The sequence below is a fragment of the Piliocolobus tephrosceles genome, chromosome 1 (assembly GCF_002776525.5).
Source record: "Piliocolobus tephrosceles isolate RC106 chromosome 1, ASM277652v3, whole genome shotgun sequence".
Classification (NCBI taxonomy): Eukaryota; Metazoa; Chordata; class Mammalia; order Primates; family Cercopithecidae; genus Piliocolobus; species Piliocolobus tephrosceles.
The window spans coordinates 199828767-199849661 of NC_045434.1; the positions used below are offsets into that span (position 1 = coordinate 199828767).

The following is a 20895-nucleotide window of genomic DNA, read 5'->3' on the forward strand; positions in this document are numbered from 1 at the left end:
CTGTCTCACTGACCAGAGCAGGAACTTGTTGAGATCAGGGACACGCTCTGGGACCTTAGTGCCCACACTTGGCTTGGTAAGTGGCAGGGCCCCAGCCACATTTGTTGAATTAATAAAAGGATCTTGGGACAGTCTCTCAGTTCCCAGTCAGTGACACTCACCCAACATGGAAAAGGGCTTAGAGAGGTGAAAAAAGCTGCCACGAGGAACAGAAAGATTACAGAGGAGGTGAGTGCTGGAAGAGATGGTAGAGCCATAGGGAGGATTTTTGTGATAAGGCAAGAATTTAGGAGTCCAGGAGCCTCTGAAATGTTCAACCAGGCAAAGGCCAAGGCACGCCTAGTGGTTAGAGCAGATACTAAGAAAGGATGGTGGAATCTGGTCAGATAGAGCCACCCTGGAGTTTGGCTGGCTGGTGAAAGGGATCCCAGACTCACAGCAATGACAAACTATGACTTACCTACCATCTGGTGAGTGATGATATGCCTGGGACCTAGTGCCAATCTTGTGCTAGGTCTCTCATTCTTACACTAGTTTGATAATGATGGTGATAATGAGATCATTGTTATCACCCCCACTTATGAATGAGAAAGCTGAGGGTTGGAGAGGTAAGGTGACTTGTTTAGGCACATACAGTTAGGGCTAAATCAGAAATGGAATCCTCATTTCTTTGGTTTCAGAGCCGATAGTCTTTAAACTGTGCTGCTTCTAAAGATTATTAGAGCAGGAATGGTGCTTAGAAACCATGTAGTTCCAGAGTGGGAAATGTAGCACACAGGCTACGATCTCCCAATCCCTTGCCTGAGGCAGACAATACTAATCTATCCCAGAACTTCTTCCTGCTGAACTCAGATGCAGCTTCAGAATCCTTCTCAGTCCAATTGCACGTCACTGGAGTTGTGTATGGATAAAATATGCTTACTCTCTCAGACTGAATGTGATGCTTTCATTTTATAGACGAGAAAAAATTGGACCAAGGAATGCGTGACTTGCTCAGAGTGGCTCTGAAAGTTAGGGCTGAGCTCCTCAGAGTCCTGGGAAAGGAAGTGGCCTCGCTGACACAATGGGAACACAAACAGGGCTTTTATATATGGTTGTGCACAAAGGTTCAAAATTAGGAGGGAGGGAGGGCTGACATCTAGAAAGGAGTGCCTTTTCTAATTTGCACAAAGGTGCTTCATGGGAATGGTGACCCTTGAGTTTGTTCTGTTTGTGGAGTCTGTGCCCTCCTCTTGCCCGCTGGACTCTGCTCACCTTCTGTCATGGTCTGGAAGTACATCTTGCCGCTGTAGCGCCCGTAGCCTGCCACGGTGCGTGCCCGCACCTGGAAGACATAGATGGCGCCGGCTTTGAGGCCCTGCACGGTGACCGTGTTGGTGGGGCTTTTTATGGCTGTGGCGTTGTACTCACTGAGCTCCTGCCAAGGAACAGAGAAGAAAATTAGTGAGGTTGTGGCTCACAGTGGGCCCAGAGCCCACTGCCTGCTCCTGCCACACTGGGGGCAGTTCTGGCCATTGGATAAACATCTATGGTTTCCAATTCTTCATCCCCTCCCTGTAATAGAATTATGCCTTTTGCCATGTTACTTTTCAACACTGCTCACAAAAGTAGGCAGAGTACACGTCTCTGTCTTATGGATGTTGAATTTGTCCACATGACTTGTGTTGGCCACTGGAACATTCTAGTGGGCATGATGCAAACAGAGGCTTTACAGATCCCTGCCGATTTGTCTTGGCCTCTTGTGCTTCTGCCATGAGAGGAGCTTGCACTGGGCAACCACTGGCTCCAGAATGAGAAACAGGAGGAGACCATGACCTAGCTCTTAGGATGAAACAGGGTCACCCCTATTCTTGGTGTAAGGTGTTAGATTTTTGGGATTGTTTGTTTTGCAGTGTTATCTCAGAAAAAGCTGACTAATACACACATATTGAGTGGTTCCTATGTGCAGACCCTGAGGACTATACTGTGAGTTCTTGGAGATCGAAGGGAGAGGACCCACTTCATTCACTTCTGCATCCCCTTCCCTGCCCTATGCCTTGATGAGTTAAGTGTAAGGGCCCTTGTTCAGCCTCAGCACACTTGGGTGAGTCAAGAACTAAGGTCCAGAAGGGAAAATGATGTTCATGGTCACTATCAGTTCATAGTTGCTTTGAGATTCAAAACCAGGCTGGATCGGTGGCTCACACCTATAATCCCAGAACTCTGGGAGACCGTGATGGGAGGATCACTTGAACCCAGTGGTTTGAGACCAGTCTGGGCAACATACCAAGACCCTTTCCCTAAAAAAAAAATTAGCTGGGTGTGGAGATACATGCTTGTGGACCCAGCTACTTGGCAGGCTGAGGTTAAAGGATCACTTGAGCTTGGGAGGTCAAGGCCACAGTGAGCTATGATTGTGCTACTGCACTCCAGCCTGGGCAACAGAGCAAAACCCTATCTAAAAAAAAAAAAATGCAACAACAAAAAATGAAACCAGAGTCTTGCATGGAGCCACCTCTAATGTCTATGCCTTTGGGTACCCCAAACCTAGTGTCTTCTCCTTTGAGAGATGAAGAACACCAATACTGGCTTCCTGAGTGCTACCCAGGGTGATCCAAGGAGTCTAGGACAGGACAAAGCTCCAGCTACTGCAGTGGGAGCGGAGATGTGGTTGGGTCGGATACAGATGATGCTCGTTTAGGCATCTGCCAGCCACCCGGCAAAACTTCCCCAAATATCCTCTTTGCACTAGGCTGGTACTGGGATTCTAAAGGGGGCTAAGGCACAGGCCTTGGCCTTGGAGAGCTCAGTCTGGAAAAGTGAGCAGTGTGAGAATCCTAACCCTTTGAAGATCATGAAGCTCTCTGAGAAAATTTTTTGTGATGAAAATCTGTGAACCCTTATCCAGAAGAAGGCACACCTAGTTGTACATGCCAGTCACATACACATCACCGAGTGCACGGAGCCCTTGAAAACCTTCCCAAAACAATGGAGATTCAGTGTGTGCGACGTTATTACAGGCTTTATAGCATGGAAGTTAAGATCACAAGCTGGAGCCAGACTTCTTGGGTTCAAATCCTGGCTCCACTCTATATTACCTCTGTGACCTTGGGCAAGTTCCTTAACTTCTCTGTGTCTGTGTCTTCATCTGTAAAAGGGGGATAGTAACAGTAGCTACCTCAGAGTTTGTTCAGAGGACAAAATGAATCAATAGGCATAACAGGCTCACACTGATAGGGTAAGCACATGCTGTGGGGCATGTGACCTGGTCTAGGATGGGGGCTGCATTAGTCACTTCTCATGCTGCTATAAGGACATACCCAAGACTAGGTAATTTATAAAGGAAAAAGGTTTATTGACCCACAGTTCCTTATGCCTGGGGAGGCCTCAGGAAACTTACAACCATGGCAGAAGAAGCAGCAGACATGTACTTCTTCACATGGTGGCAGGAGAGAGAAGTGCCAAGCAAAGGGGGAAACGCCCCTTATAAAACCATTCAATTTTGTGAGAACTCACTCACTATCATGAGAACAGCATGGGGGTAACTGCCCCCATGATTCAATTACCTCCTACCAGGTCCCTCCCACAACAGGTGGGGATTATGGGAACTACAATTCAAGATGAGATGTGGGCGGGGATACAGCCAAACCATATCAGGGGCTACCAGGTGAAGTCAGGAAAGCTCCCTCATGAGTGGGGGGCACTGGAATGGGATCTCAAAGAACAAACAGGAACCACCCAGGCAAAGATGTGCACGCCTGGCAGAAGGGGCAGCAGGTTCAGAGGAAAGGAGGCGAGAAAAAGCATGGGATGCAGGGGATATGAAGGGGGCGGACCTGAAGATGTGTCTCTACCACCCCCATAACGGGGATGGCAGGGATAGCTTGGTGGGGCAGAAGCAGAGAGGGTTTCTTTTGCTGAGCCAGATCATCTGCCTCCTCCTCCAGGAAGCCTCCTTGACATCCTAGCCAAATGTACCTCTTCCTTCTCTGAGTCCCAGAGCACTTTCTATGGGTGCCACAGGAGGGGGTTTCTGCTACACCCCCTCAACTTTGGGCTGAGGCTCCTCTCGCCCCCTTGACTATGAGCCCATGAGGGAGGGCTTGTGTTTGTTCCCCTGTACCAAGCCCAGGGTCCCTCACACAAAGTCCTTCTCCAGTGCCCACAGAGTGAAGGCTGACTCCTTAGCCTGGCATTCCAAACCCTTCATGACTTGCCATTTTCCAGTCTCTCCTGTGACATCCCTAATGTTTCCTAGGTTCCTGCCATCCCTAACTCTTTCCCCTTTCCTTGGTAGAGCTGCCAGATTTAGCAAACACAAATATAGGATGCTGCTCAGTCAAATTTAAATTTCAGATGAACAACAAATACATTTTCGTATAAGTATGCCCCATGCAATATTTGGGACACATTTGTACTAAAACATTTAGTTTTTAAAAATTCAAATGTAATCATGTGTCTTGTATTTTATCTAGCAAGTCTATCTTCCATGGACACTCTGAGTTTTTGCAAGCACTGTTGCCCGTCTGAAATACCCTTTCCTCACTTGTCTTGCAGTGCCCTACTCATCGGTCTAGACTCAACGCAAGTGCCACCTCTGCTGGGGAGACTTCCCAGATGTCCCAGCCAGGGGTTGCAGGTCTCAATTGTCTCCTCTCCCACCTATTGTCCTAATATACTTCTCCATCTTCTTTAAGGATGTGGATTTCCTGAGGCCAGGGACCACGTCTTGCTCATCTCTGGACCCCCCAGGCTTGCCACACAGTCAGTGTTCACTAATTATTGACATAATGAATGAACATTAAACCGGTATTCAAACATCTACAAAACCTGGGATGCAGTCCCAGACATGAACACTAAGTGCCACTGTACGACATGGGCGCTGCTCAGACTTGAAAACGGGTTAGATTCTGCAAACTGGGTGGGTGCCCACTTAGAGACCTTGGAGGTTTTAAGTCCCTGATTATGTGAGGGAGATGGGAGGTGGCTGCGGGTTCCATAGGTGCCTCAGGAGAGTGAGGAACCAACCTGAGCAGCTCCCTTCTTTAAAGCTGGGCAAGGGATTGGAAGCTGTTTCATTTTTAATTTCTCTCTCTCTCTCTCTCTATATATATATATATACATTTTTTTTTTTTTTGAGACAGGGTCTTGCTCTGTGGCTCAGGCTGGAGCGCAGTGGCGCAATTATGGCTCATTGCAGCCTCGACCTCCCATACACAAGCGATCCTCCCACCTCAGCCTCCCTAGTAGCTAGGACTATAGGCACACACCATCACACCCGGCTAATTTTTGTAATTTTTTTTTTTTTTGAGATGGAGTCTCGCTCTGTCGCCCAGGCTGGAGTCCAGTGGCACGATCTCGGCTCACTGCAAGCTCCGCCTCCCAGGTTCCCGCCATTCTCCTGCCTCAGCCTCCCGAGTAGCTGGGACTACAGGCGCCTGCCACCACGCCTGGCTACTTTTTCTTCTGTATTTTTTAGTAGAGACGGGGTTTCACCGTGTTAGCCAGGATGGTCTCGATCTCCTGACCTCGTGATCCGCCCGTCTCAGCCTCCCAAAGTGCTGGGATTACAGGCGTGAGCCACCGCGCCCGGCCTAATTTTTGTAATTTTGGTAGAGACAGGGTTTCATCATGTTACCCAGGCTGGTCTGGAGCTCCTGGACTCAAGTGACCCACCCGTCTCAGCCTCCCAAAGTGCTGGGATTACAGGTGTCAGTCACTGTACCCAGTTGGAAGCTGCTTCATATCCTTGTTTTTTCACTTAATTGCACTGCGACCTTAGGAAAGACCCTTCACTTCCCTGAGTCCCTGTTTTCTATTCCAAATAAAAGGAACAATAAATGCCAACCTTTCAGGGCTATTGTGAAGATAAAATTTGATCAGGTAGTGCCTGGCACATTGGAGATGCCCTAGAGATGCTAATTCCCTTCAGTCTCTCCTCTCCCTGGGGTACCTTTATCTGAACAGTGATTAAGCACCAAGGGGCGATGGGAAGAAATTCAATATGAAATCCACTAGTCCTTAGTCTGAGCACTTACCTGGAAGCTTAGGGCCAGTGAGGCATTGAGTGCATGTCTTAAGCCTTCCAGGCCTCGGTTTTCTAATTTCTAAAGTGGGTTAATGCCAGTAGTTACCACAAGAGGTAGTTGTGGAGATTTAAAAGGAAAATACAGGTAAAGCTTTTTAGCACAGTCTCTAACACATAAAAAGACATTAATAAATGTTGGCTCCCATCATCACTGCTATCATCAAAACCATTATAGAGGCCGGGCGCAGTGGTTCACACCTGTAATCCCAGCACTTTGGGAGGCTGAGGCAGGTGGATCACCTGAGGTCAACAGTTTGAGACCAGCCTGACCAACATGGTGAAACACCGTCTCTACTAAAAATACAAAAAATTAGCTGAGCGTGGTGGCACATGCCTGTAACCCCAGCTACTTGGGAGACTGAGGCAGGAGTATCACTTGAACCCAGGAGGCGGAGGTTGCAGTGAGCTGAGATCGTGTCATGGCATTCCAGCCTGGGCAACAAGAACGAAACTCTGTTGTCTCAAAAAAACAAAAACAAAAACAAACAAGCAAAAAAAAAAAACCCAAAAACAAGCAAACAAAAAAAAATCATTATAGAGTAAGCCCTTACCCATGTTTATTAAATGGATGGATGAAGGCAAAAGTGAATGAATGAGTGGGCAAACCTCTCCACGTAGATCCTACTCCAGGTACTGGGCAACAACCTGAATACGGCCTGAACTTTCATAGTTCACCCCCATCCCCCAACCTTTGCTCCTTCTGCCTGGAATGTCCTTCCTCTTCACTTTCTGTTAAATAAATCCTAAAATCGATGTGGGCTACAAGGGTCCATCGACCACAGGTGGCCTCATGAACGGCTCTTCTCCTTGAGTTCTTGGGGGACTAGGGGGATCCTGAACCTGTGTGCTTTGGGGTAGCTGCCAAATGAGGCCACCTCCCCTGGGGCGCTGGAACTGACGGAAGCAGCCAGGCCCGGGTCTGCACAAGGCCACCGCCATTCATCAGTGGCCTCCACAAGCCATCTAGCAACGCAGTTGTCAGCTCTGGGCTCCAGGCAGGCTGGGAAGGGCTGGGGAAAGGCCAAATGGAGAATCCGCTCTAAGAGAGCCATTTCTGAAGAAGGGAAAGAGTGGGAAAGAGGTGGAGGTGGGGGCCACACGGGCCTGCAGGGCTTAGTGTCTGACTTCCCTTCCTAGGAAGATTGGAGTATTCGGGAAAGAATCTAATAGCAGACACAAGGAGGATTCCTGTGTTAGGTATATATAAACCGGCTGCGGACTTGCTGGAATAAATCTCACCACCTGCAGCCTAGCTGTCCCTCCCTGGTGGTGATGGCTGGCATATCACAGCCTTGCCTGAGAGGTCAGGGATAGATATGGCTCCTGGTTCTGCTCCTACCCCTCTGCCAGCACCTCCTCTAATATTTTCATCAACTCTGCTTTCTTCCCCTCCCTAAACCCTGGCATTCTCCCAGATCCTATCTTCTGGTTCTTCCTCTGCACACTCTCCTGGCTGCTGTTCTCTACCCTCCCTAAACTCCAACCCCTTTGCCCCAGGAAACACCACACCTACAAATCACAAACCCGCATCTGCCCCAGGAAAAGGCACCTCCATCTCTTAGGAGTCACCCTCCACATTTCCCGGGTCCTCCAGGCTTTAAAATATAGACTTTAAAATACAGTGGCTCATGCCTGTAATCCCAGCACTTTGGGTGGCCAAGGCGGGTGGATCACTTGAGGTTGGGAGTTTGAGACCAGCCTGACCAACATGGAGAAACCTTGTCTCTACTTAAAATACAAAATTAGCCAGGTGTGGTGGCTTATGCCTATAATCGCAGCTACTTGGGAGGCTGAGGCAGGAGAATCGCTTGAACCTGGGAGGCGGAGGTTGTGGTGAGCTGAGATCGCACCATTGCACTCCAGCCTGGGTAACAAGTGTGAAACTCCATCTCAAAAAAAAAAAAAAAAACTAATTAAAAAGAGATATATATATGTGTGTGTGTGTGTGTGTGTGTGTGTGTGTGTGTATAGACTTTGCTGGCATTTGCCATCTCTGCTGCCAACTCCCCCAGCTACCTACCATCATTTCTCACTTGGCGTCCCCTGGGAGCCCTGTACAGGTGCTCCCTGGGTCTCTCTGTCTCCCTGGAATCCATTCTCCACACAGCAAGCTACAGGGATCTTTAAAGGAATCTGAGTCAGACTGCATCATTCCAGAGCCATCCCATCATACTTTAAATTGAATCCAGACTCCCAGGGCTGGAAGGCCCATGACATTTAGCCTAGCCTCCCTCCCAACCTCCTCGCCTGATGCTCCTGCTTCCGCCACACTTGCCTTGTCTGTTTCCTGAACGCAGCCCACACACCCCTGCCCCAGGGCCTTTGCACCTGCGATTCCTGATGCCTAGAATGACTGTGCTCCCACCTGTATGTTTGTCTGGTGAACTCCTAGCATCTTTCAAGACTCAGCCCGAGTGTCACTGAATGAAGGCTTTCCCTCACTCAGGCCAGGATGGTGGGCCCCTATTGGTGCCCCCCGGGACCTTTGCTGACCCTTCTGTGGCTAGTGTCACACCTTGTCTCCTGGCTGTCAGTGTCTGACTCTTTTTCCCTGGACCGTGAAGTCCCTGAGGCCTCTGAGCCACCTCGTCAGCCTCAGAATTCCTGGTACCCAGCTTAGTGTCTGACCCAAAACTGGTGAGACTGAAAGTTGAGTGAACCAGTGTCCGTATCCTCACTGGCAGATGCCAAGCTGTCCCTCTCTGTACCCCAGGCCCTGGGGGAGGGACTGAAAGAAGTAGGGCCACGTCTCATCATAGGTGTACTTCAGGCTGTTGCACCTTCAGCCTCTCACCACTTGGCCTCCCTCACCATTTATGCCTAATAGTCTCCATGGCAGGGGCTGGTCCTGTCTACCTCTTAAAGGTCATCCCTGAAGCATCCCTGGGGAAAAAAGTCTGGGAGGCAGGACAGCCAAGTAAAGAGTGAGACCATAGGTCAAAATCCTTGCTGGATCCTCTTGGGCAAGTTATGGAACTGCTCTGTGCCTCAGTTTCCCCTTCCATCCAATGGGGTGAAGAGCCCTGTGGTGAGGATAAATGAGACGCTAGAGGCGACGTGCTTAGCACATAGCAAGTGCTCATGAAACGTGAGCAGGTGGTAACCTTGGCTGCTGCAGAGCCTGCAGGTCCTGCCACCCTCAGCAGGGACCTGGGGATGCTCGGGCAGCGGCAGAATGTAGGGCAGAGCTGCCTCCCGGTTCACACCTCCAGCAGCCTCCCCAGGCCTGCCCGCTGTGGTAGGAAATGGGTCGTAGGCAGGACCCGCACTGGGATTCCTCATTTCCGTTGCCGTCTTTGGGGACAAACACTTTCAGTTTCATTTAATCACAAAGCTTCTTAATTAGTTTTTTTTTTTTTTTTTTTTTTTTGGCCTTTTTGGGTTCTGAGTTGTTAAGCTATTCCTGCTGTGGGGAGCAGAGATGCTGGCTCCTGCCTGGAGGCCCTCCAGGGTCCAGCAAGGGGTGGGGCTGCTTCCTCACACCACCCACAGCTCAGGCCCTCGTGTGGCCACTTCCTGAATCATCCAAAAAACAGCTCTTGAGTACCTACTGTGTGCCAGGCGCTGGGGACACAGCAGAGATCATGGCAAGATCTCCACCCTCAAGGAACTTACTATCTAACTCAGTGTAGAATTAGTAAATACCTAATTACTCAACAACACTTAAAAACGACAATTGTGATAAACTCTATGCAGAAGGGCAAGGTATAAGGAGAAGATGAAATCGGGCATTGGATGGCATCTGGGCAGTGATGGAGGCTTCTCTGTGGAGGTGATGTTAGGCTAAGATCTAGAAGGTTGAGTCAGAGCTGGCCAGGTGGAAAATGTAGGGATAGGAGCAGTTTAGACAGAAAGAATTCATCCATTCATCTACTCATCCATACCCAGCCACCCACTGGGTCCCTCTTTTTTTTTTTTTTTTTTGAGACAGTATCTCACTGTGTCACCCAGGCTGGAGTGCAGTGGCATGATCTCAGCTCACTGCAACCTCCATCTCCTGGGTTCAAGTGATTCTCCTGCCTCAGCCTCCTGAGTAGCTGGGATTACAGGCATGCGCCACCATGCCTAGCTAGTTTTTGTATTTTCAGTAGAGACGGGGTTTCACCATGTTGGTCAGGCTGGTCTTGAACTCCTGACCCCGTGATCCAACCACCTCAGCCTCCCAAAGTGCTGGCATTACAGGCGTGCGACACCATGCCCAGATAATTTTTGTATTTTTAGTAGAGATGGGGTTTTATTATGTTGGCCAGGCTAGTCTCGAACTCCTGACCTCAGGTGATCCGTCTGCCTCGGCCTCCCAAAGTGCTGGGATTACAGGCATGAGCCACCGTGCCCAGCCAGTTCCCTCTTTGATTCACAGGCTCCATCACTCACACCTCTCATGCATTCACACGATTCATTCCTTCAGTGTCCACGGCCCCCTGTGGGAGACAGGAGCACCCTTCACCCACATGTGGTGCTGTAAGACAGGGGCAGAGTCCACGTTCGCTTGTGGCAGAGGTGACATTTGGGAGGGACCCTGAAGATTCCAACAGGGAGAGATGAGGGGAGGATGAGGGAAAAGGGTGGGCAGCGAGGTAGGTGGGTGAGGGGATGGCAGGCATGAAGTCCCAGGAGGTGTTTGGGGGCCAGGGCACAAGGGAAGGGATTCATTCACTTGTTCATTCAACCGATATTGATCAAGTGTCTCCTTGGTGCCAGGCCCTGGTGCCAGGGAGAAGGTGGTGAATGGAGACGTAACCCCTGACCTCTTGGAATGCACTGCCTAGGGGACAGGATGAACACGCGCTCAAGCAATGGTAAGGTGGCCGGTGAAGGCTGGGTAAGTGTTTGAAAGGCCCCGGAGACCGGCTTGGTTAGCTGATCCAGCAGTTAAGAGAGTGCAAAGGCCAGGCTGGGCCCTAGAAAGCCGGGCTCTAGCAGGACTGGCTGCCACTGTCTGTACTCTTCCTCTCAGCCTTCATGGAGAGCCCTTCTATCCATTTGCAGTTACCCTTGGACTTGCCCTCAATGAAATGCCTGCCTATCAGTCATTGACATCTTAGTCTGAATGGAAGCCCTGCGATGCCTTTCCCAGGGGCCCTTGCAGCCTCTGTGGCTGTTTGTTGCCTCCTGGAGCAGGTAAGAGAAATCATCATTCATAGGAGAGGCTTCCTGGGGCCTCTGATATCCAGCCATGTGGGTGGGCAATTGTGCTGTCTACTTCCCAGCCCCCATACTGTGCAGGCCCCACATCCACCTGGCCTCCTATCCTGTCACCATCGTCCACTGTGCAGCAGGCAGGGCAAAGGAGGAAGGCCAGGGACATGCATGGCCTCTGCTGAGGGCCAGGTACCATGCTGCCCTTTCTCCATAATCTGCATAGCTCCCCGCAAGAGGTCTCACCCACACTCGACACAGGTGGAAACTGAGGTTCAGAGGGAGAAAGACACCTGCCCAAGGTCACACAGCTGGTGAAGGATGGAGTTGGAATTTGAACCTATGGCTTCTCACTCCTAGTCCAGTTCTCCTTCTACCATCCCAGGAGCTTCCACCTTGGGTCCCCGAAGGAAGTAATTAAGGTCTGATTTGAAAGCTCAAAGTGAAATCACCTCTCCCCATGCAAAGGGCATACAGGCGAGTGAAAGTGGGTGTTTTAGCAGGAATCAGAGCAGGGCAGGCCGAAGCTCTCTCGAGCAGTTTTAAATCTCTGTCGAAGAACAGGTGAGTGACTAATTATCACTTCTTAAGTGCAGCTTTTTGGAAACCCAGTTTTTCACAACATCAAGCCACTGAGGTCAAGATGAAAGGGTCGTGGTGGGGAAAGGGATGTGACTGTTGCATTTTATTGAGATTGCTGGGCGGATCCTCCAGACTAGAAAAGTGAGATCCAGAGAGGTCAAGGCACCTGCCTGAGGTCTCAGAGGGGAGGAGTGGAGCCGGGTTGGGAGCCAGGCAGCCTGTCTCCAAGGCCAGTGCTCTTTCTCTTGCACCAATGCATCTCGTCTTGTGGAGGGGGCAGAACCCCCAGGCCTCAGCCTGGGACAGGGGCCCTCAGGGAGATGGGTGATGGGGAGAGCACCAAGCCCGCCCATAGGTACCTTCTCATAGTACTGCAGCTCATAGTCCAGAATCACGCCATTGGGCTGGTCTGGCTGGGACCACGACAGGGTAATGCTGTCCACGGTGCGGCTCACCTGATGCATGATGGACACTGCTGACGGAGCTGGAAGAGAGGCCAGAGGTCAGGGGTCAGGGAGGCATGAGAAGGTGCAGCTTCTGGCCCACCCTCAGAGGTGCTTGGACATGGGGGGAACTGTGGGATCAGAGAGGGAAGGGCATCTGGCTGAGGCCACACAGCCAGTCTGGGGGAGCCGACAGGGTGCAGAGGGGCTCATGCAGGGCTATGGGTGCCGCTGCTGAGCTCTCATCGGGCACCTTCAGGTCATAGACACTGAAGACTTCACCAGCCCTGGGGAAGCTCAGGCCACATCAAGTTGAGAGACAGTAGAGATAGAAACGGTTAATTGTATGTCATGTGAATTTCATCTCAATAAATCAGTCACTTCCCCTTCCCATTCCTCCCATCAGTGCTGCAAGTGCGCTCACAGAGGTGGTTAGAGGAAGTGACAAGCAGTCAGGGAGGCTGTGTGCAGTGCTAGAAGGATGCTTAGAAATACATGTACTAGAAATGCTTAGTACACGGCCGGGTGCAGTGGCTCACGCCTGTAATCCCAGCACTTTGGGAGGCCGAGGCAGGCAGATCACCTGAGGTCAGGAGTTCAAGACCAGCCTTGCCAACATGGTGAAACCCTGTTTCTACTAAAAATACAAAATTAGGCAGGTATGGTGGTGCATTGTAATCCCAGCTATCTCGGAGGCTGAGGCAGGAGAATCACTTGAGCCTGGGAGGCAGAGGTTGCTGAGTCGAGATTGTGCCATTGCACTCCAGCCTGGGCGACAAGAGTGAAACTCTGTCTCAAAGAGTAGCGAGAAGATATACCTTAGTACAGTTCCCTCATTTGATTTTATGATTGTTATTTTTTGAGACTCTGTTGCCCAGGCTGGAGTGCAGTGGCATGAACACAGCTCATTGTAGCCTCAACTTCCTGGGCTCAAGTGGCACTCCTACCTCAGCTTCCCAGGTAGCTGGGACCACAGGTGTGTGCCACCAGGCCTGGCTAATTTTGTTTTTTTGTGAGATGGAGTCTTGCTCTGTCACCCTGGCTAGAGTGTAGTTTCGTGATCTTGGCTCACTGCAACCTCTGCCTCCCGGGTTCAAGCAATTCTCCTACCTCAGCCTCCTGAGTAGCTGGGATTACAGGTGTGCACCACCACACCCGGTTAATTTTTGTATTTTTAGTAGAGACAGAGTTTCATCACGTTGGCCAGGCTGGTCTCAAACTCCTGACCTCAGGTGATCTGCCTGCCTTGGTCTCCCAGAGTGCTGGGGTTACAGGCATGAGACACAGAGCCTGGTGTAATTTTTGTATTTTTTGTAGAGACGGGGTTTTGCCATGTTGCCCAGGTTGGTCTCGAACTCCTGGGCTCAAGTGATCCCCTCCTGCATCAGCCTCTCAAAGTGCTGGGATTATAGGTGTGAGACACCATGCCTGGCCCTATTCCCTTATTTTGCAGTCGTGGAAACTGAGGTCAAGAGAGGAGGTGTGAGCTGCCGAGGTAGGTCCATGGCACACAGCCCATTCTTGAGTCCTTATTTCATAATGCATCCGGCCTGCTGTCTTTTGCCTCCTTCTCACACACAGCAAACCTCCAGAAAGCATCAACTCTGTGTAGACATGGCCCTGGGCCCTTTACACTTGCTTCCTGAGTTGACTGTTGATAAGAGAGTGTATCACCCCTGCTGACAGGTGACACTGAAGTTCTGAGCTGCACGTGGCTTCCTGAGATCGCACAGTCAGTGGGGAAGCCGGGATTTGGACCCAGGTCTGCATCTTGCCAGAACAGTGTTTGTTCCAGAGTGGGACTGGCCAGAGAGGGACTCTCAGTGTGGTCCCCACACCCGTGGTGTGACTCTGGCAAGCCTCCTTGCTTCTCTGGGCCCAAGATTTCTGTGGTCCCAGGAGGGGCTGAGGACTCACCAGGGTGAAGGGAGCACCTCCTGCATTCTTTCCTCGTTCCTGGGCGGGTCTGTCACAAGTAGATGTCCTATCTCAGCTGATACAAGGATGCTGGAAAGTGGAGGCTGATGCTTCTCCCAGCCCCAAGTCCTGCTCTGCAGGGGCTCTGACCATATGGGATGTGAGTGTGGAGCAGGCCTGGTAGGAGCTCAGGGGGACCTGAACACTGGCTGTGGGGTTTGAAGGCTGGAGCCGACGCACCCATTTCCTGCTCTGTGTCTGCCCCTAGACTGCCTGCCTGCCTTGCTGCTAACTGGCTGTGTGACCTAGGCGAGCTGCCTCCCCTCTGGACCTGGCTTCCTCCTGGGCACCCTAGGCCAGACTAGAAGATCTCTGAGGCCTTGAGGCTCCGATGTTCCCTGCCAGTCCTCCCCCTGCAGCCCATGACGCCAAGGATGAGCCTGGGGGCCAGCGTGGGTCTGGGCAGGTCCAGACTCCCCTCTGACATCCCAAGGAGCTGTGGAAAATTGTCCCAAGACACTCCAGATGAGGTGGCAGCACACGCACGGAGGACTTAGACCCTGGTCCACATGGCCCTGATAAGCCTCTGTTCGTTTTACACCCAGGGGAGGCTGCCTGACTCTCAGCTTAGCTCCTTGCCCTGCCAGGGGCATTGGCCTCTCCCGGGGTCTGGTTGTGTACTCAGTGTAGTGCCTGGCATGTGGTCAGCGCCGTCGGTGTTTGCAGGTGTCACCTGTCACAGTGCACTGAGCATGGACCTGTGGCATCTCATTTAACCCCCTCAACAATCATGTAGGATGGGGGTCAATATCTGCACTTTACAGAAGAGGTATCAGCGGCTCAGAGAGGCACAGTGACTTCCCCAAGGTCACACAGCTGGCGAGGAGCTGAGGTGGGCTTGGAGCTGAGTCATCCTGCCCTAGCTATTACCCCCTCTGGGTCTCAAAGCAGTTCCTACTTCCCACCTGCCTCCAGCCCCAGTGCCACCCCTCCCCATGGAGCTGCCTTTGTGAGGAGTTGAGTGTTCTGCTGTCCAGAGTGCCGAGGATCCAGCTTCTTTATGCACTCCAGGCTGTCTGCCCCTGTCACGGGCTTGTCAGTGGTTGGTGTCCCAGTGAAACAACAAAATCAGGCCCTTCTGGAGCGTCACAGAGCAGGGCCAATCTGGGGGCTCATCCCCGGTGCTGGCCCGGGAAGCACCCCAATCCCCATGCTTCCCCCCAGCTTCTCAGCCCCTCTCATCCAACCCACAGGGGCTGACCACTGGGTCTGTGTGTGGTGGAGGTGGGGGTGCGACAGGGGGTGCTCTGAGAAGCTAAGGAGGATGCTTGAAACTCAGCTGCCAGAGATTCTGGGAGTGATGGCCCCCACCCCTGCCTCCAGGGGCCTGAGGACAGTTCTGGGGTGAGGGGCTGGGTGAGGCAGCCTCCAGGGCTCCTTGAAATACTGGGTCTGTCTCCCAGAGGGCCGGCCAAGCAGGTGGGGAGGGATGTGTGAAGGGTGGAGTTGGAGGCATGCTGCTGTCTCACAGCATGTCGATGTGTGTTGCATCAACAGAGCCCCAGACACAGAGCCGCAAGGGCAAGGACGGGTGAGGGGTATTTGGATTGCGCTGCTTCCAAGTGTGCTCGCTCACCCACTGCTTCATGCCTAGACCCGCACAGTGCCCAGGTCAGGATGCTCCCATCCAGTCCCTGGCAAGGCCGTCTAGCCTAGCGGTGGGGAGCCCTGAGGGTGGAGTCTGACAGACCTGTATGCAGCTCCCTGCTCCTCCACTCACTCACTTGTGGCCTTGAGCAGGTACTTTTAGCCTTGTTGAGCCTCAGTTTTCATACCTATCAAGTAGGAACCCTCACCTGGCCAGGACGCTGTGAGAAGGCAGTGGAAATGCATGTGAAGGTCTGAGTGGGGTGTTGGGCACCCCTCAGGAGGGAGACATTGTGAAGAATTTTTCAGTTCATGGAGTTGCTATGATGCCAACATGATGCTGGGTGCCGGGGCTCTGGAGAGGAACCTCACAGCATCCCAGCCTTCCAGGGACTCACGGCTTAATGGGAGGAAGCATACTGTTTTTCAACTAAATGAGTGCCTGTCCCAGGATGGGCACCATGCTAGGCATTGGGGAAGCTGTAAGACTCAGAAGCGGCATGAAGCTGTGGGATCCAAGCTCCCATTTCAGGACTTGATCAAAGTGATTCAGCCTTGAACAAGAGCAGGGGCTGCTCCATTCACATTTCTCCTTGGGAGTTCAGCAGAGGCTGCTCCATTCACACCACCTTCAGGGATTTCAGCAGAGGCCGCTCCATTCACAGCACCTTCAGGGGTTTCAGCAGGGGCTGCTCCGTTCACACCACCTTCAGGAATTTCAGCAGAGGCTGCTGCATTCACACCACCTTCAGGGATTTCAGCAGGGGCTGCTTCATTCACACCACTGTCTGGGATTTCAGCAGAGGCTGCTCCGTTCACACCACTGTCTGGGATTTTAGCAGGAGCTGCTCTGTTCACACCTCTCCCTGGGATTTCAGCAGGAGCTGCTCTGTTCACACCTCTCCCTGGGAATTCAGCAGGGGCGGCTCTGTTCACACCACCTTCAGGGATTTCAGCAGGGGCTGCTCTGTTCACACCACCTTTGGGGATTTCAGCAGGGGCTGCTCCATTCACACCACTGTGTGGGATTTCAGCAGAGGCTGCTCCATTCACACCTCTTCCTGGGAATTCATCAGGATCTGCTCCACTCACACCACCTTCAGGGAGTTCAGCAGAGCTGCTCTGTTCACATCACCTTCTGGGATTTCAGCAGGGGCTGCTTTGTTTGCACCTCTCTCTGGAGTTTCACCTCCCAACAAAGGACAATTGTAGAATGTATCCTAGATTACAGCACTTTTAAAACTTGAATGGGCATAATGATAACCAGGAGACTTTATTAAAATTCACATTGCTGGCCTCCCCACAACACCCCCCACCGAGATGCTACTTCAGCAGGTCTGGGGTGGAGCCTGATAATGTGCATTTCTAGCAAACTCCCAGGTGATGTTGATACTGGTGGTCTGTGGACCACACTTTGAGGACTAGTGGATTCAGGGCCAGAGAAAGAAAGTGACTTGTCCAAGGTTACAGAGCTGGTAGTGGTAGACCTGGACTAGAGCCAGGAGCAGCTGAGTCCTGGTCTAGTATGTGATCCACCTGCCACGTGGCTGCTTGTAGCCTGGCTTCTGCTGAGCCTGCCCCCCTCACCTGCCTGGGCTACACTCTTCATATAGAGCCCTGGAGCTCAGAGGGTCTTGGGGCAGCCAAACAAAGAGCTCCATGAGAGGGAAAGAGATGAGGCTGCTGAGGAAAGCGTGGGCCAAACTTCCAGTCCTGAGGCACTGGGGAGGCACAGAAGGACTAGTAGGGGTGGTAACCTGCTCCTCAACTAAAACAAGCTTATCATTCAGCTTGCCATTCTGACAGCCCCTGTACGCCCCATGGTGCCCAGAAAAAGGGAAAGGCCGTACAGCTAACAGCAAACCACATGGTTCACATCCGTTAACTTACTTCATGCTCCTGTCAACCCTACAAGGCTGGTATTACTGTTATACCCATTTTACAGATGAGGATATGGAGGCACGGAAGTGTGAAGTAACTTGCCCAAGGCCACACAGCAAGCAGTGGAGCTGGGATTTGAACCCAGGCTCACCCAGGTCCAACACATCCTTTCCCCTCCACTGGCTGTGGCTGATGCCGGCTGACCAGGGAGGTCTGGAAACCAGTGGACCTCCGAGGGCCCCTGAGGACACCCTGGTCCAGCTCCCTTCCTACTGCTGCAGAGCTAACCCTGCCTGGTTCCCGCTGACTCACCTACCACCCACCCAGCCCGCCCCAGCTCTGGGAGCTCAGCTGCTGGTAGAGGCAGGTCCCACGCGGCCTTGGGGGTCTGGGCCTGGCGGGCGTAGCTGGCAGGCTTGGGTTACAGGCAGCTCACCCGGGCTCTGATCCCATAAGCCCTGTAACCCCGGGCGTGGCAAGGAGGCGGCATTTGCCAGGAAGATGATCAAGGCGGGCCATGGGGGCCAGCAGGGCTGGCCTTTCTCCTGGAATCCAGGGGGATTAACGGTGGAGAAAAGGGAACAGCTGGATGCTCTCCCACGCCTCCTGCTGCCCACCGCCCACCCTGGGGTGTCAGGTTTCCCTGTAAGTTGGTCATCAGGGAATTCTGGTATTTTCAATTACCAGCCGGGCACGCCGACAGGGGAATGGGGTCAGCGGTGCCCTGTGACCCCTGCAAGGAGATGGAGCCCCAGGGAGTAAGCACAAAAGAGGCTTGTGGCAGAGAGGGGCAGGGGGAGGCTGGCCAGGCGGGGCCTGCTTGTCTGGAGCAGGTGGTCAGGGGCCCTGTTGCCCTCAGCGAACCCCAGTGGGGAGTTTAGCCCCTTCCTTGGCTGAGACTTGGGGAAGGAGCCTTCCCTCTGTGTGCCTCCGTTTCCTTCTCAGGGCATGAAGGGGTTGTATGGGGTGGTCTCTCAGCGTCTTTTGGGACTAGGATCCCAGGACAGGACAGGAAGCCAGCAGCCTGTGCCCCTGGTTGCTGCAAGAGGTGAGGGGGCTTGGGGATTGGCTCAGCTTCCCCTCACAGCCCTGACCTACGACCCTTTCACTGGTCTGAAGATCCCTGAGCTCCAAGGGAGGGGGGTAGAGGTCGCTGGGCATAGGACACTCAGAGACCCCATCCCAAGCCCCAGACTTGCAGATCCCAGTGTCTCCCTGATGTCTTCATTCCCCATTGACGACCCTTAGTGGCTTCCCACTGCACCCAGAATAAGACACAGATACACTATGGTGGCCCACAAGGCCCAGCTGCCTAGTACCTGCCACCTCCCTCTGCCTGCCCCCTCTCTCCCAAGCTGTCCACACTGGCTGTCTTTCTGTTCTGCCTCAGGGCCTTGGCCCCATGGTGTTTCTGCTTGGAAACCTCTTCCCCCATATCTTCCATGGCCAAATCCTCCACTTCACTGAAGTCTGAGCTCAAATGTCACTTCCTCCAAGATGTCCTCCTGGACTACCTCTCCCCTCCAGTAGCCTTCTCATACCCATTTTATTTTTGTCATGGCACCAACACTATCTGAGATCAGGGACCTTGTCTCTCATTTAATCCTTTATCCCCAGAGCCTGAAACAGTGTGTGGCTTAGAGTGGGTGCATGACCAATATTTACTAGAGGAAGAAAGGAAGACAGGAAGGAGGAAGGAAGGGAGAAAGTGAGGAAGGAAGGAGGAAGGAAGGGAGGGAGGAAGGGAAAAGCGGGCACCAGGCAGATTCTCCCCTTTTTTGGCCCCCTCAGGAACCTGAGTCTACCGACCTTGTGGGCTGGACACTAAAACAAAGGCCCCAGGCAATATTTCCCAAGCAGCCAGTGGAAGGCAGGTTCCCTCACCCCAGGCCCTGTGCCCACCCACAGTTGGGAACTGCTGCAGTGACGTGGGGCCTCTTGCCACCAGCCAGCCAACAGTTCCACGACAATTGCTTATCACTGTGCTCGTCCTCTCCAGGGTCTGTAGCAGGGAGTTTACTTGGGACAGGACTCTTAGAATTCCCAGCTAATCACGGGACAGCTGCTTTTCGAGTGTTTGTCCCTTAAACCTGTAGCAACGCAGTTAACCCCTGATGATCTGTCTGCAATTCTGGATGACCTGACGATAATTCTCACAACTGAATTTCTGCGAATAAAACTTTCAGAAAGTGGGCCTCTGATTCTTTCTGATGGGCCTCTTAGAGAGTGGTATGGGACAGAAAAAAGGAAAGCTGACAGCTGGTGCTAGGGTGGCATATTGGTAGGTGCTCTGCGTATTCTGTGGCTAAGGAAGTTTGAGGAACACAGAATTGTAGCCCCTCTGCTTGTGGAGATTCACACTGCACATGTGTTCAATTCAAGGCTCTGAGAAGTCCCGCAGGGGAGAAACCCAGTTAACTCGGTTTAACCCCGTGGTCCCAGGCTCATTTGGCCTCAGAAACCTTTTCTCACATAATAGTTATTAACGTTCTTTGGAACTAGCAATCTGTGGAACACATGAAAAAAATAAAACAAAAAACTGGGTCCAGGAGACATTATTAGTACTTTTTCCTTGAATTTGAGAAGAGCCCCTCTCTAGGGTGGCGACTGGCTGTTCATGTACTCATTCGCTCTCCCCTGGATCTAGCATATATGTAGCAGAGCCTGCCTGGCGCCAGGCCCCTTCCTCACAATCAGATGGAGTAGGGGTTAATCCCTCCCTTTTCACCAATGAGGAAAGGAAGAGACCGACGGGATGGCCCCACACCCCAGGCAGCAGGGCTGGGATGGGCACCCAGGTCTGTCTGACTCTAAAGCCCAGGTTGATTTCTTCTACTCGTGGTTACCTGGCCCTGCCCATAAGTAGCCTATGAGTGGGCTGAGGCGAGGTCCTGGGCTTTGTGCTGGGGAAACGTCCAATCACCCACCTCCTAGTGGGTTGTGGAATCGTCTTCACCTCACGTTTGGTCTCCTGGTGGGACAGTCCTACCCCAGCACCTGGACTAGCAAGATGCTAAGAGCCTGGGCCTCAAGGCAGGTGGTCTGGGCAGCCTACCTCCACCTCCTGTGCCTCAGTTTCTCCTCTGTAGAATGGGCAAGGAAGGTTAAATGAAGACCTGTTTGCAAAGTGATTAGCACAGGACTTGGCCCCGATTACGGGGTCAGGGGATAATGTGAGCCACATGCAGCTGTCTGGGCTGCTCAGATTCTCAAGCAGCA

General features: G+C 52.3%; 1 protein-coding gene across 1 annotated transcript in view; it reads right to left on the reverse strand.

Annotated features, from left to right (window-relative positions):
* Positions 1-20895, reverse strand: part of EPHB2 (EPH receptor B2) — a 205639-nt gene that overhangs the window by 21528 nt on the left and 163216 nt on the right. The window contains exons 6-7 of the mRNA XM_023219709.1: positions 12148-12272; positions 1255-1417 (exon numbers count right to left, since the gene is read on the reverse strand). Coding sequence (XP_023075477.1) covers positions 1255-1417; positions 12148-12272 — 288 coding nt within the window. The remainder of the gene's footprint in view (positions 1-1254; positions 1418-12147; positions 12273-20895) is intronic.